We start from the raw sequence: 17,528 nt of genomic DNA, 5'->3' as shown, positions 1-17,528 counted from the left end.
TTTTAGTGCAAAGGGGTAAAGACTGATGGGCTACAGTCCTCGTAACAATTTAGAATGGTTTCTGACGTCTTGTCATCATGTTCTAATGAGCTGCACTGCCAGAAAGTGACTTATGGAAGGTCAGAAAGTCCCATGAAGGATTGTTTGAGTCCAGACCAACAGTCCTTCTACTTTAGTATTTTTAAATTAGCGTGTACCATTGCATAAAACAGTCTTAGCTTTGCTATTGCAATAAAGCTAATGCTTGAGTCTTGTATTTTGTGTATATTTACAGGCTCGGTGGTTCTGGGATGCTTACTTCAGCTCCATGAAGGCTATTGGTTTGACCACTCTACAGATAATCAACGATCGCATTTACCCATATGCTGCTCGCACATATGAGCAATGGAACAACCCTCCAGTGGTGGTAAGCAGACCCGCCATTTTTCTCTTTGTCTTCTGTCTATAATCTACCTTCAGGTTGCAGCTTGACTGCTCAGAACAGTGGCAGAAGTGATTGACTTTAGGATTTCAACAATCCAACAGTGGATTCCTGGCAGTGGTGAGGCTTGAACCAACAACAAACAACCTTTTGATTACTCATCCTGTACCTTAACTGCCAAGCTACCACTGTATTTTGTACAACCTTAACTATACAAAAAGCAACCAAAGTCATAATATCATAACCGGGTGTCTTCACAGACATGGTCAGCTATGTCTAACAGAAGCCCTGTCCAGGGTATTCCTGCCTTTCACCCAATCTTTCCTGGTGAAACCGAACCCACTGATCAGCCATAACATTAAAACCACCTCCTTGTTTCTACACTCACTGTCTGTTTTATCAGCTCCACTTATCATATAGGAGAACTTTGTAGTTCTACAATTACTGACTGTAGTCCATCTGTTTCTTTGCATGCTTTGTTAGCCCCCTTTCATGCTGTTCTTCAATAGTCAGGACCCCACAGGACCACCACAGAGCAGGTACTATTTAGGTGGTGGATGATTCTCAGCACTGCAGTGACACTGACATGGTGGTGGTGTGTTAGTGTGTGTTGTGCTGGTATGAGTGGATCAGACACAGCAGCGCTGCTGGAGTTTTTAAATACCGTGTCCAGGCACTGTCCACTCTATTAGACATTCCTACCTAGTTGGTCCACCTTGTAGATGTAAAGTCAGAGACGATCGCTCATCTATTGCTGCTGTTCGAGTTGGTCATCTTCTAGACCTTCATCAGTGGTCACATGACACTGCCCGTGAGACACTGTTGGCTGGATATTTTTGGTTAATGGACTATTCTCAGTCCAGCAGTGACAGTGAGGTGTTTAAAAACTCCATCAGCGCTGCTGTGTCTAATCCACTCATACCAGCACAACACACACTAACACACCACCACCATGTCAGTGTCACTGCAGTGCTGAGAATGATCCAACACCCAAATAATACCTACTCTGTGGTGGTCCTGTGGGGGTCCTGACCATTGAAGAACAGCATGAAAGGGGGCTAACAAAGCATGCAGAGAAACAGATGGGCTACAGTCAGTAATGGTAGAACTACAAAGTGCTTCTGTATGGTAAGTGGAGCTGATAAAATGGACAGTGAGTGTAGAAACAAGAAGGTGGTTTTAGTCTTATGGCTGATCAGTGTATTGTCACCCTGAATACTTTCAAATCATTTAACAAAACTTAACATCACACAAAGCAAACCTGAATAAGATAATGTATTTTGTTGTTATTTTATTAATTTAAGGGGAAAAAGTAACTTGCCACCTTTTTCAGCAATGACTGCAGCCAAACATCTTCTGGCATTTTATTCACACATGTTTGGAAAACTGCAGAACTGCTTTAGATTAGACACACACATCAACTGCTTGTTTCCGGTCTTACCACAGCATCTTTATTAGGTTCAAGTCAGGACATTGACTTATACTTTCAGCCAATAAGAATTTGCTTTTGTATTTTTATCAGGATTGTACATTTTACACGTGTAAATTAGACTTTGCTTAAGAACAGCGGTTTATTCAGGACACAGGAGAGCCCTGCCACACCATCACAGTAATATAGTTTTATTATATTGCTTTATAATATTGTTGTCAGATTTTTGTTCTTGCTATAAAATGCTGTATTTGCTGACCTTGCATTACAACCACTGACCAATTACATTTTGATTGGTCAGTCCATAGAACATCATCCAGGTGAGCAATTGTGTTTTTTTTTTTTTTTTGTGCTGGTTTTCTCCAGCTACTCTCTCATGAATAATACTTTGCTGACAGGACAGGACAAGCACTGGTCAAGCATGAGCAGCTCTTTAGAAGTTAGCAGACATTCTGTACTGCTACAATCAGTAGACCTTGATAGGTTAATTGTGCTGGGTTTCTGTCCTTTGACCAGGACAGCATCAGAGAAGAGATGAAATACTTGATCTCAGCAAAGTTGGTCAAAAAACACTGAGCAGAATAGAAACGGAGCACTAAATAAATCAAACCACTTTTTTCTTCCATATCCACCAGGACTTAATTGAAAACACATTGCTTGAACTCTACTGGTGCTTTTGGAGATGTCATGACAGGCTGCTCTTTGTGTAGAAGCTATAAGGAAACTTAAGAGAGTACAAGCTAAAGATATGCACCCATTTATTCGTTATGCTGTTTTCAGCTCCTAGTTAAACCTTTTGGTCATTTTTATGTTCGGATTTGTCACATATTTTACTGTATAATGGCTGAGAATAAGCGAAGAGTAAGATTGCCCCATGTTGAGATAAAAACATGCCACAAAACTAACATTATGTGATAGCTTTTTATTTTATGCCAGTCACTATGATTTTCACACTTGCTGGTCATCGGCGTCAGTGACAGTGTAAAGGTAAACGTTTGATGTGCATAGCTCCTACAATCGAACAGACGTCCATGCTGTCATCTGGGTTCCATTTTCGCCTAATCCCATAGCTGTACTTGTATGATTCCAGCTGCAGGACTCTGCAAGCCTCCTCAGCCCACATGAAACAGCCTGCAATCCCTCACCATCACTCATGCCGCTCATACCTCCGCTTTTCGCTCTTGACAAAAGCAAACTGGTCCCCAGTAACAAGCACTTCAAGGGCTTATGGTAATTATAGCCAACTCCCATACTTTCATATTGGAGATGAGAATGACCAGCCTGTCACTGAGAGATGGCAGTTTCTTTGAGCAGAATGAATTGTTCTGTAGAAAAAAAAAAACGCTGGCGTATGATGGTTCACACTGGTCTTTGTGTTTGACAACCCGAACTTTGTTTTGCTGTTTTTCCCCCCTCAGACTGATTTAGACTTGATGTAGTACATATGTACTGTATGTGGGAGGAAATATGGTTTATATAGGCATGAACAATTCGCTAGCCCCACCATCCAGAACAGGTGGACTTGCCCAACCTGTAACATTTCTAAACTACAACCCCAAATAATAAAAAGTTGGGACAGTATGGGAAATGCAAATAAAATAAAAATGCAGTGTTCCTTACATTTACTTTGACTTTAATTTGATTGCAGACAGTTTGAAGCTGAGATATTTCATGTTGTGTCTGCTCAACTTCATTTCATTTATTAATATACCTCCATTTCTGCTTTTCAGGCCTGCAACACATTCCAAAAAAAGTTGGGATGTGGGCAATTTAGGGCTAGTAATGAGGTGAAAAATGTTTCAATGTGATGTCAACAGGTGATTGTAATCATGGTTTGGTACAAAAGTCTGATGAGTGAAGATGATCAGAGGATCGCCAGTTTGTCAACAAATGCATGAGAAAATGTTTAAAAACAATGAACCTCAAAGAAAGATTGGAAGGGATTTGCATATTTATCCCACTACAGTGCATAATGTCATTAAACGATTCAAGGAATCAGGAGAAATTTCAGTGCTTAAAGGCCAAGGGCGCAAGCTTAAGCTGAACGCCTGTGATCTTTGATCTTTCAGATAGCACTGCATCAAGAACCGCCACTCAACAATAGCTGATATAACCACATGAGTGAGGGATTACTTTGGCAAACCTTTGTCAAGCACTACAATACGGAGTCACATGCACAAATGCCACTTAAACGTTTACTGTTCAAATAAAAAGTCTTATGTTAACCATGTCCAGAAGCGCTGTCGACTTCTTTGGGACTCGGAGGCATCTAGGATGGACCGTCACACAGTGGAAATGTGTATTGTGGTCAGATGAATCAGAATTCCAGTTCTTATTTTGGAAGAAAACAAGGACGCCAGCCGTGTGCTCCGGACCGAAAACAAAAAGGACCATCCAGACTGTTATCAGCAACAAGTCCAAAAGCCAGGGTCTGCCATGGTATGGGGCTGAAAGAATGGGACAAAATAAAACTTGAAACACTAGATCGCTTGGTATCCTCGGTGCCAAAACGTCTTTTAAGTGTGGTGAAAAAGAATGGCATCATTACAAAGTGGTAAATGCTTTACTGTGCCAGTGCCACTCAGTTGGCACAGCGATAAATTACGCCAGCATTGGGATCCAGGGTACGAATCTCTAGTGGTGCTGTCAGCTGGTCGGGCATCTACATACAGACATAATTGGCTATGTCTGAGGGAAGGAGAGAAGATGGCCAATACCCTGCAATGGATTGGCGTCCTGTGGCGTCCTGTTCGGGGTTCCCTACGACCTTAAGCAGGATCAATAAAAGTCAATTGAATTATTTTAATTATTTTATATCCAAATGCTGTTACACCTGCATTCCTTTTAGTTTTGTGCACCAACTGTGTAGTGTTAGTTGCCATTGCTGTAGCTTTGCCTTAATTCACTTAACTGGGTAATAGTACACCATATATTCGTTTACATCGATTCTACTATTATCTGTTATTCTAACATTTTTAGCCTACTTAATTCTCCTTTATAGCAACAGGATTGTTGAGACAGTGGTTCTAAATTTAATATCAACACTTTTAGTAGAAGTTTAGGTTTCTTATTCAATTTTTGTTGCACATTATAAGTAAAACAGCAAAGTCTTGCACAACAAAAATACAGTGTGATAGCTTAGTGGTTAAGGTACTGGATTAGTGTTCAAATGGTCATTGGTTCAAACCCTACCATCACCAAACTGTCACCGAACTGGGGCTCTTGAGCAAGACCCTTAACCTTTAATTGCTCACAACTGTAAGTGACAAGTCAAGTCAACTTTATTTATATAGCGCTTTTTACAACAGACATTGTGTCAAAGCAACTTTACAAAATCCAGGACCAACAGATACAAAAACCCCTGATGAGCAAGCCGAAGGCGACAGTGGCAAGGAAAAACTCCCTGAAAATCACAGGAAGAAACCTTGAGAGGAACCAGACTCAGCAGGGCCCATCCTTCTTGGGTGGCCTGGAGGGTACTTTAAATAAGTAGGATTTACACAAATCATACAAAAACAGAATTAAATGAACTAAAAGTTATAACTGGCAATAAATAAATAATAATAATAGAGTTGTTATTCGGTCTTCAATAAAGTCCGTAGTGAGTTCTTGTCATTCTTGGTGCAATTACTCCAGACCCGTCACATCCGGCAGGAGCAGCACCGTTGTCACGGCAGTCTCGACTTCAATCCTTAACCTCAGCGGGTAAACAGAATGCCCTCGGGGTAAAACTGTGAATGTAGTTGATAATGTACAATGCTAGTTGAGTAAAACAGTTTTACAGAGAGTTTTAGACTCCGGCAGCCCTAATTATTACAGCATAACTAAAAGGGAGAGCGAGCAGGTAACAAGGTCATGAAGACTTTCATAGGACATCAGCGCCCACCTCCCCACCATCATCAAACCTGAGTGATCGGATAAGAGAGGCAGAACAAGCGTCTGCCAAATGTCGTAGATGAGACGTAGATGTATATAGTGGTTTCCCCCATCTTTTCCACCCTATTTTCACAAATCACACAGACCTAAGAGCCACCAAACCACACTAGAGTCTGCCCAATTAGGCCAGAGCTTTTTTAGTCCCAGGCGAAATGCTTCTCACTACTTTACTACTTTAATCATTTTCCTTTCCTTGTGTGTCAGTGTCAGCCACTTCAAAGAAATTTCCATTGGCTGATGTAGTTTGCTTTTATTAGTGGGATGGTTGACTGATGTTGAGTGAAGAATGGCTGAGTGTCTGTGGTGGCAGACCGTGGCAGACACAGTGTTTCTGGTTAACCGCTGGGCTTCATTTGTAAGCACCTGCAGGAGCTGCACACGAATCGTACCACTGATGGAGCCCACAGTCTGACTTAAGTCTGCTTTCAAATTATATAACCTTTCCTTGCAAGACTGGTACGGGTTCTTTGAAATTTTCAGCCTACAGTCCTCTTTATTGGTAGGACTGTTGTTTTGAGCAACTGTAATTTTGTTTAAATGAGCCGCTCAGGTGGCGCAGTGGTAAAACACGCTAGCACACCAGAGCTGACATTTTGAACTTGTCGGTTTGAAACTCAGCTCTGCCCTCCGGCCGGGCTGAGTGGCTACATGAACAACAACTGGCTTGTTGTTCATACAGGGTGGGAGTTGGTGGGGACCTCATAACTCATGCAATTACAACCTCTGCTGGCTGATTGATGGCGCCTGCACAGAGTCGAGGAATAATGTGATCAGGGTGTGGCTGTCCATACACAAAGCTGATCCACATATGAACCCGCCTCGTTCAGGTGAAAAGATGCAGTCAGCTACTGCACATGTCTCGCTCTCCTCAATCAGCAGTGGGGATCAGCATCAGTATAGAGGAAGCGTAAAGGCTAAGTTCACAGATCACGATTTTAGCTCGGATTTTCAACTTGCCAACAGCTTTTGGAGGTCGCCGTCAGATACGGAGGCAAATTAGCCTTTGCTCAGGTCTCAGAAATCAGCTAACAAACACTGTGTGAGAATTGTATGTTGATGTGATTTGGGAGGCATCAAAAAATAAGTGTTGCGATCAGGTTATGACCGGCAGAGAGTATACTGTTATGGAACTACAGCCAATGGGAATGCAAGATATGGAGTGAGGGGAAACCCAGGGAACTAATCTGCAGTAGTTTTATCCTGGGTTCATGTTGCTTTTAAAAGTATCGTCCTCTTATTAAGTGTAAATTGGTAATAGCTATAGTATAGTCATCTAGTTTGTCTGTACATTACCATGATTACCATGCTTTAACACTGTTGCTTCTTGGCTGTGCTAGCTTTCTTGCCAAGATAATGGTGACCAGTTTTGTTCGTTGTGATCCTGGGAAGAAAATTTTCGCTTGAATCTGACTCTGATTAGTGGCTTTTGTTGTAAAGAATCATTCATACTGGAATGCACAGTCTTTTGCCAGCTTTTCTAGAGGGTTTGACCCATTTCATTAATACTGTCATAAACATATGTGTTAAACTGCCTTTCTCAAACATATGGGTGAGGTATGATGTTTTGTTGTTCCAGTATGCTTTACAATAGCAAAATACATATAGAAACAGACAGCGAACTGCAGCAAAAAAAACCATCAAAACCCCAAACAAATGCATTCTAATACTGTCAAACAAACTCAGCTGCTTTGCAACTGAGGGGGGTTGCAGGAACTGCAGAGTGTGATCTCGATTTGTAAAGTCCAGATTTCTCTTTACATATCTCTAGACTAGGGCTGAGTGATATATCGCAAATATCGATATATTCTATATTACTTTTTACACAATAATGAAAATGACCATGTTTGTTATATTGAGTATGACTAGGATACACACGTTACCATTTGGGGAATGTTTTAAAACGAAGCACAAAAGCGCTATGCTTAAACGATAAAAACAAGTCAGAGAACGACTCTTTTCATACAAATTATTCATTGGAATCGAATCGGAGCTGTGCTCTTATCTATGGTAAAGATTCGTTTTGCTCACTCTTTCATTGCGGTGTCATGCGTAAACAACTCCATGAATCAGTGTGCAAATGTTTCAGTGAATCAGTCATGTTTCAGGCCTTGAAAAACAGCTGTATTAACCAATCAGAGCTTTTGAATTCAGATTTTGAGTGGAATTTCAGTTGTTCCTCTAATCCAAAAGCATATATGCAAAAAAATTTTTATTTCTCCAACGTGTCATTTAGACGAGCTGGCAATGGGAAAAAAAACCTCTCTCTTTATTGGTTGTAGAGGTATGTCAGCTTAGTTAACGAATTACCACTTTCAGCTTTTAACCGCGAAAGCCGAAAGAATAAATGATCCATTGGATGTGGATTTACAGGGGTTGGACAAAATAACTGAAACACCTGGTTTTAGACCACAATAATTTATTAGTATGGTGTAGGGCCTCCTTTTGCGGCCAATACAGCGTCAATTCATCTTGGAAATGACATATACAAGTCCTGCACAGTGGTCAGAGGGATTTTAAGCCATTCTTCTTGCAGGATAGTGGCCAGGTCACTACGTGATGCTGGTGGAGGAAAACGTTTCCTGACTCGCTTCTCCAAAACACCCCAAAGTGGCTCAATAATATTTAGATCTGGTGACTGTGCAGGCCATGAGAGATGTTCAACTTCACTTTCATGTTCATCAAACCAATCTTTCACCAGTCTTGCTGTGTGTATTGGTGCATTGTCATCCTGATACACGGCACCGCCATTGGATGCACATGGTCCTCCAGAATGGTTCGGTAGTCCTTGGCAGTGACGCGCCCATCTAGCACAAGTATTGGGCCAAGGGAATGCCATGATATGGCAGCCCAAACCATCACTGATCCACCCCCATGCTTCACTCTGGGCATGCAACAGTCTGGGTGGTACGCTTCTTTGGGGCTTCTCCACACCGTAACTCTCCCGGATGTGGGGAAAACAGTAAAGGTGGACTCATCAGAGAACAATACATGTTTCACATTGTCCACAGCCCAAGATTTGCGCTCCTTGCACCATTGAAACCGACGTTTGGCATCGGCACGAGTGACCAAAGGTTTGGCTATAGCAGCCCGGCCGTGTATATCGACCCTGTGGAGCTCCCGACGGACAGTTCTGGTGGAAACAGGAGAGTTGAGGTGCACATTTAATTCTGCCGTGATTTGGGCAGCCGTGGTTTTATGTTTTTTGGATACAATCCGGGTTAGCACCCGAACATCCCTTTCAGACAGCTTCCTCTTGCGTCCACAGTTAATCCTGTTGGATGTGGTTTGTCCTTCTTGGTGGTATGCTGACATTACCCTGGATACCGTGGCTCATGATACATCACAAAGACTTGCTGTCTTGGTCACAGATGCGCCAGCAAGACGTGCACCAACAATTTGTCCTCTTTTGAACTCTGGTATGTCACCCATAATGTTGTGTGCATTGCAATATTTTGAGCAAAACTGTGCTCTTACCCTGCTCTTACTGGTGTAATGTGCAATTAATGAAGAATGGCCACCAGACTGGTCCAATTTAGCCATGAAACCTACCACACTAAAATGACAGGTGTTTCAGTTATTTTGTCCAACCCCTGTATATATTCTGGAAATATTCTGGAAACATGAAGGAAAATATTTAAGAGTGGATTTTATCCCTAATGGAACAACACACAGATATAGATTTGGTCTCAATTTGAAGAAGAGAAGCTCAGGTAAGCAGCGGTTATGATTTTATGCTGCTGTGTGGTTGATCTGGGTTGCAGTGCTACTGTTTACCGTGCGCTTTTATTTTACAATTATAGCAAAGCATCAAATATTGAACTTTTTCTGGATTTTTTGGCAGTGGCCCGCCACTGTACTTGCTTATTAAAGTAGTATTAACTAAAGGCAATACTAGTCATGTTTATCAGTCTGCCTGTCTCATGGTTTTTTTTTTGTTTTTTACCATGGTGGACATACACTATGTGGCAAAACGTGTGTGGACAAGAGACAGCGAGCTGAACGGACATCCCATGCATTAATATTGAAATTAGCACCTAGTTTGTTGCTACAACAGACTCTGCTCTTTTGGAAATGCTTTTAACAAGATTTTAAGCCTTTTTTTCCCCCACGTTATCTCAGTCTCCTAGTCATTTCCAATTCTCGATTAAGAGTCCGCTACTGCTTGCCCAACCCCTGTCACCTGCCAGTGTATTGTACGGAGAGCCAAGCCAAGCTCCATGTGATCTACCCCAACCCCAGTATACTGTCAGACCTTCCCTTCTTTAAACGTAGCAAGTTGTGTTGTGTGGACGCCCAGCCAGATGGGTAGCACTGTTGAGACACTCCGCGGCACCTATGTGTGCTCATTTAGTTAACGGAACATGTGTAAGGTTCGATGCAGATGTTGGATGAAAAGGTTTGGCTAGCATTCAACATTTTAAATCATCCCAAATGTGTTCAACAAGGTTAAAGGTCAGGCTCAACTAAACTTGTCAAAACGTGTTCTTATGGACTTTGCTTTGGAAAGGGCTTTCCCCAAGCTGATGCCAGAAACTTGAAAGCATATCATTTATTTAATGATGACTTTCTACACTGTTAGCAGTGGGTATGGCTGACGGACCTTAATGTGATAATTATGTGGGGTGTCCAAATACTTTTGCAGTTTGTTCCTGGGCTTAATAACTGATTGAAAAGAAATGTGGTCCATTTCTTGTTGTGGAGCATAAGCTATCTGTGTGACTCTGTGTTCAACCATTGCTTATTCCTCATCCCTCTATGAGCCAGTAAAGTGCAGCATCTACATGACCGCATCAGAGGGTTTCCAAGCACTCGCCGTATTTACTTTACGGCGTCACTTGATCTCGGCTCCAGTCCGTGCATCTTTGCGAGTTTACAGGCTGTTTTAAAGTGGGCCAGGAAGAAGAGCCAAGCCCCACACTGGCAGGAGACAACCACTGACGCCTACTATATCCCAGCACCCCCAGCTTCACTTTGTGCCTGCCAAAGCTCATCTGCACCCCTGCTGCTCCGAGTTCACAACAGTGCAGCAATAAAATTGTACTTAGTGAAAACTGTGAATGATAAAAGATGGAGTCATGTGAATCTCTTGTGCTTGTCCCTGCTGCATACAAAATATTTATCTGGAAAAAAGTAGTCAGTAGTTTTTATCAGTTTATCAGTAGTTTTTTATTTTCTTTAAGAGCAAAAAGGGCAAATTAAGCTGTGAATAGTAATATAGTGCTTGGAATTTTAACATTAATTTATTTATGTTTATATAAACCTAATATTAATTATTTCACTAAATATTAATATACAGTAAAATGATGCAATTCAACCACTTTTGTTTTTAGTTTAATTTAGTTCATACACAATGCCTTTCACTGAAATATGTTTCCACCTCCTTGTTTCTACACACACTGTCCATTTTATCAGCTCCACTTACCATTTAGAAGCACTTTGTGGTTCTACAATTACTGACTGTAGTCTATTTGTTTCTCTGCATGCTTTGTTAGCCCCCTTTCATGCTGTTCTTCAATGGTCAGGACTCTCACAGGACCACTGAAGAGTAGGTATTATTTTGGTGGTGAATAACTCTCAGCACTTCAGTGACACTGACGTGGTGGTGTGTTACTGTGTGTTGTGCTGGTATGAGTGGATCAGACACAGCAGCGCTGATGGAGTTTTTAAACACCTCACTGTCACTGCTGGACTGAGAATAGTCCACCAACAGTGCCCCGTAGGCAGCATCCTGTGACCACTGATGAAGGTCTAGAAGATGACCAACTCAAACAGCAGCAATAAATGAGCGATCATCTCTGACTTTACATCTACAAGGTGGACCAACTAGGTAGGAGTGTCTAATAGAGTGGACAGTGAGTGGACACAGCATTTTAAAACTCCAGCAGCGCTGCTGTGCCTGATCCACTCATACCAGCACAACACACACTAACACACCACCACCATGTCAGTGTCACTGCAGTGCTGAGAATGATCCACCACCTAAATAATACCTACTCTGTAGTGGTCCTGTGGGGGTCCTGACCATTGAAGAACAGGGTGAAAGCAGGCTTTAAAAAGTATGTAGAGAAGCAGATGGACTACAGTCATTAATTGCAGAACTACAAAGTGCTTCTATATGGTAAGTGGAGCTGATAAAATGGACAGTGAGTGTAGAAACAAGGAGGTTGTTGTAATGTTATGGCTGATCAGTGTATTTTTTAATGGCTTGCTGCTTATCAAAGGCAGACATACAGCATGTATGTGCTCATTATTAAAAAAGGAAATTATTTCAGCTTTTTGTTCAAGGCCTGATCGTACCTTAATATTTTCCCAGTTTGAGAGAGAAAGTTAAGACAAATAATCTGGCACACGGAAAGGTCACGACACACTCCTCCAGCTGCTTGTTACCTAGGTTTTATTCTCTGTTTGTGCTTGACATTCCTTTCTGTTTTTAATCTACCACTCAGCTCTGCCAGTTTGTAGTTTTTTAAGTAGTCCTTACATTTAAAGAATTCCATTTAAAGGCTTTATTTATCATGCACCGGACCTCACTTTGTATTAAACCAAGTCATAAAAACGTTTACTGTCATTCTAACTATAGAAATAAGAACATATTTGGCTTCAAATTGCCTTGTTTCTTTATACTTGACTTAATGTATTGTGTTTTTGTATTTTTCCCAAAGAAATGGTCCAGTGTAAACAGCCCACTTTTCCTCCCACTGATTCCTCCTCGGTCCCCTGGTTTCACTGCTGTGGTTCTGACTTACGACCGGGTGGAGAGTCTCTTCAGGGTCATCACTGAGATCTCCAAAGTGCCCAGTCTGGCCAAGCTACTGGTTGTTTGGAATAACCAGAACAAAAGCCCACCTGAAGGTTTGTAAAATATGTCTAAATGATATTATAATTGAGCTAAAACTATATGTGAATTGGTATTAACAATAACCTATGCTGTCCGCCCTAATGTTTGTATATACACCATCTCATATGCCATTCTTTCTAGTTACTGAGTTCAGGTGTGTGTAAAATAAATCCAATCGAATCAGCAGTTAGGGGTAGGTGCTTTCCTGTAGTAATAAGACTGTGGCCTTGTGAGCAAAGAAACGTCCATAAAGACAAGATTTGATTAGTTTGGTGTGTAGGAATTTCTCCAGCTTGCGCAAAGCCATGACCTCAACACTCTACATAGACAGCATTTTATGTCATCATACACGCGTCTAGGAAGAAGGTTGTCTCAGTCCTTAGAGACCTTAAAATGCTACCTACTAAGGTGCCTCATTTCAAAGATGTTAACAGACAGAGTAACGAGGGAGCTTCCAATGTATGTATACACCATGTCATATACCACTGTTCCTTATTACTGAGGTGTACAAGTGCAATGTATTTGCATTCGGGTTTGTCAGTGACAATTTAACCATTTTCAATGCGAATGTCCATTGTGAGCCTGGCCACCTCATCAAACATCAATGCCTGACTGTAAAAATGCCAGTAGTTTTGGAACAGGATGTCTAACAATCTCATTTATAGGTCCACATAGTTATTTGCCCACATAGTTGGTGACATTTTCGTGATGCTGAGAACACAGGATCACCAATTTGAAAGATAAACTAACAACACAAGATAATCTAAAACAGCAGTCCTCAACCTTTTTTGCACCATGGACTGGTTTCATATAAAATAAAATTTTACGGACCCGCCCAGAGATTTTGGACAGTTTCATGCTCCCAACTTTGTGGGAACAGTTTGGGAAGGCCCCTTCCTGTTCCAACATGACTGCGCACCAGTGCACAAAGCAAGGTCCATGAAGGCATGGATGAGCGAGTTTGGTGTGCAAGAACTTGACTGGCCTGCACAGAGTCCTGACCTCAACCCGACAGAACACCTTTGGGATGAATTAGAGAGGAGACTGCGAGCCAGGCCTTGTCGTCCAACATAACCTCACAAATGCGCTTCTGGAAGAATGGTCAAAAATTCCCATAAACACACTCCTAAACCTTGTGGAAAGCCTTCCCAGAAGAGTTGAAGCTGTTATAGCTGCAGAGGGTGGGCCGACATCATATTAAACCCTATGGATTAAGAATGAGATGTCACTCAAGTTCATATGCGTGTGAAGGCAGACGAGCGAATACTTTTGGCAATATAGTGTATATCCAGTTCTCTGTAGAGTTTCACTACAGCAAGTTTTCCATCTTAACTGCCTATTTTTCCTTCAGATTGCAACAAATTTATGGCTCATTAAAGTCAAAGTAAGCTGATATTAGTAGTTATTTATTGTGGCGCTCTTAACAAGGTGACCAAGCTATGTGGCTGTTTATGGAGCCCTTACACTTACAGCTTGGAGTACGAAATTAAATATGTCCTCTGCGTAGATTTTAGTAATGCAATTATGCCACAGTATACTTTGAAGTGGCCTAATGGGCCACTGTTGCCTTTGATTAGAGGCGTCGGTGAAGCCAGGCAGGAGCTTTGGGAGCCATTAGAACTAATAAGGGCTGCTTGCAGGTCAACCTGAAGCTTAGGCTGAGATGAGGATTGGTTTCCTGCTTGTCACTGCAATTGCTGATTTTTTTTTTTTCTTAGTCCAAGAACGACTAGTCAGGGTAATGAGGTGCTGGCAATAATCGATTGTAGTTTTAAATATTTTTTGGGGCTTTGGGGGGATTTTTTCCGTTGACTTAATGGACTTAAAAGGTAAAATAGGAAATTCTTTGGTTTTCACTGGAGACTTTATTAGCTGAGGTGATTTTGAAATGGTTCCGTTTTGGCAGTTCAGTGTATGAAGGTAATTGTAGACATTTGAGAGCATTTTAGGTCTCATAGTTGTTTTCTGGAGACAGAATGCGCTCTGATTTTTACACTTATTGACAAACTGTTTGCTGTGGGGTTTTCCTGGATTAATTGCAGTATTTTTTGATAAGGGTGCTTTACCTTCATAGTAAATGCTGCAAGGCACATGTTGAATACAGTTGTGTTTAAATACTCATTTTAAATAAGAGAATTTTTTGAAGTCTTTAATAAAAGTCTTTTTTGAAGCTATTATTTCATGTAATCCTGCAGATTTAGAGTGAGTCTTTTCCTCTGTACTTCAGGATAAAAAAGAAGTATTCTTCTAGAGTTTAATTACAGACTTCCTTGTATTCTCTCAGGCTCTCTGTTTTAGCTGGACGTTCTTTCCAGTTTTATTAGGTGACAGGGTATGTACTATCTATCATTTCCGTGCTATGGAGCACTCCCTAGCTGTTGCACAACTGGAAACACAGTGTTGTCTTTCTTGCCCTATAAAGAATGTCATTGCGGTCAGACTCATGTGCTTTGAGGAACTGGTTTATTAGACCATTTTCTTTTCACCAGTCGTCATCTTCTAGCCATTCTTCATCTCTATCTGCAACAAGGTTGCCACACTGTTCCGTTTTAACTTACACTTGTCTTTTCTCGAAATGTACAGACTCTCTCTGGCCAAAAATTGCTGTTCCTCTGAAAGTGGTGCGCACCAAGGAGAACAAGCTCAGCAATCGCTTTTTTCCCTTTGATGAGATCGAGACAGAGGCAGTGTTGGCCATTGATGATGACATTATCATGCTAACCTCTGATGAGCTGCAGTTTGGATATGAGGTAGGAGGGTTTTTGCACAAGGATGCATTTCATGTCTAGTCAATATAAGTACATCTAGTTTAAACCTGATTTACAAGTGATCGGCACAAATGCTTGTAACTTTTCGATAAACATCTTTATATACTGCGGACCCATCTGAGCAATAAAGGATCCCAATCCACACTTGTGTTTGGATGTCTGGATCCTATTAGGTCAAATTAGTAAACAAAAGTATCCTAAACTTCAACCAAATCACAGCTGGTGTTCAGATTAAAGAAAAGGACCCCCAAACTTTAGTACTAATATTAGTACCTATCAAAATATGTGGTTACAGTTTTATGAAACTGTTGGGGCACCTATTTCCAAATGAGATACTTCAGTGGGGCTATTAAGGTGCACTTTTTGTTGCCCTCTCAGGAGAAGCATCTGAAGTAAAAACCAGATTGTTGTTGACCACTAAAATACAAGAGCAGCCAAAAAAAAGTAGCACTTACAGAAATATGTGATTACAGTTTGGGCGGCTCTTCACAAATGAGATACTTTACTTATTTTTAATTGAAAATAATTGTTTATTACTCTTTTCAGGTAAACATTTTGCAGATGCTTTATTAAAAGCGACCTACAATAGCAAAAAAAAAAACAACAACCAACAACTTGGCTATTTTGGGGGCAATCTAATGCCTTAAACGTTGAACTACAACTGCCTAGTTAAAAATAATACCTGCATCAAATAATTAAAAAAGGGGTTACATAATTTTTTGTATTAAAAATGAATTAACTACAAAAGTACAAACTAAAGTACAGCAAAAAAATTCCAGATGTAAAATCTGTAATTAGCAGTTTAGCCCCTGATTGTCTTGTTGGCTTTTAGGCCTCTTGTTTTCTTTTGACTGCTCCTGTATTTAGGGATCACCACAGCAGATCGATCTGGTCTACATACCTGATTTTGCACAGTTTTATCTGTTTTAGCCCCCTATAAAAGTGGTGGGCTAGCATAATTTTAATGTTGTGCTACCTGAGTAACCGGCATATCAGGCAATTCCAGAATGTAATAAATGACCATATTCTTCTTTAACCTTGGGTATATGTAAAGATACTAAGGCTCAGAGATTTGGCTTACACAACAGGCCATTGGTCCAAAACAAACCTTAAAATCCTATATAAACTACTTTAAGAAAAGCAAGCTGAAGCTTTTGGAATGGCCTTCAAAGTTTTGAGTAGTTTTCAGACATGTTGTGCAAGTAAGACAAGACAGCCCAAGAATATCTTGGAGCTGGAAGCATTTTGCAAGGATGAATGGACAACATTTCCTAAGACAAGGTTAGAAAGACTCTTGGCTGGTTACAAAATACATTTTCAAGCTGTTTTATTATCCAAATGAGGTGCTGCCTAGTACTGTTAGACTGTCCAGACCTCTGCATGGGGCACTATTTAGAAGAAGAATGCCTTTACTAGTCATATATCCATTTACATTTGTGGCATTTAGCAGACACTTATATCCAAAGCAACTTATAACTCAAGCAGTTGAGGGTTAAGGGCCTTGCTCAGGTGCCAAACATTGGCAACTTGGCTGCAGTGGGGCTTGAACATGCAAACTTTTGATTACTAGTCCAGTACTTTAACTGCGGCGCTACCACTGCCCTAAACATGCATCTTTAAGTCTTTAAGTACTAAGGGCGTTAAACAGTGGTCTCATTACATTTGACTTTTGTGGCATTTAGCAGATGCTTATTTACACAGCGACTTACAATTATGAATATGACTGATATGGGGCCTAACAGTGGCAACTTGGCAGTGGTGAGGCTTGAACCTGCAATCTTCTGATTACTAGTCCAGTACCTTAACCACCGAGTTACCACTGCCATATACAGGTCCTTCTCAAAAAATTAGCATATTGTGACCATATTGTGTTCATTATTTTCCATAATGTAATGATAAAAATTAAACTTTCTCAAAAAATTAGCATATCATGAAAAGGTTCTCTAAACGAGCTATTAACCTAATCATCTGAATCAACGAATTAACTCTAAACACCTACAAAAGATTCCTGAGGCTTTTAAAAACTCCCAGCCTGGTTCATTACTCAAAACTGCAATCATGGGTAAGACTGCCGACCTGACTGCTGTCCAGAAGGCCATCATTGACACCCTCAAGCAAGAGGGTAAGACACAGAAA

The 17,528-nt window shown here is 40.9% G+C and overlaps 1 protein-coding gene across 1 annotated transcript in view; it reads left to right on the top strand.

Moving 5' to 3' along the window:
* Positions 1-17,528, top strand: part of ext2 (exostosin glycosyltransferase 2) — a 54,533-nt gene that overhangs the window by 24,201 nt on the left and 12,804 nt on the right. The window contains exons 9-11 of the mRNA XM_063012904.1: positions 275-406; positions 12,449-12,638; positions 15,208-15,374. Coding sequence (XP_062868974.1) covers positions 275-406; positions 12,449-12,638; positions 15,208-15,374 — 489 coding nt within the window. The remainder of the gene's footprint in view (positions 1-274; positions 407-12,448; positions 12,639-15,207; positions 15,375-17,528) is intronic.

This window comes from Trichomycterus rosablanca, chromosome 17 (assembly GCF_030014385.1).
Source record: "Trichomycterus rosablanca isolate fTriRos1 chromosome 17, fTriRos1.hap1, whole genome shotgun sequence".
Classification (NCBI taxonomy): domain Eukaryota; kingdom Metazoa; phylum Chordata; class Actinopteri; order Siluriformes; family Trichomycteridae; genus Trichomycterus; species Trichomycterus rosablanca.
This window is presented reverse-complemented; position numbering and strand designations above follow the sequence as displayed.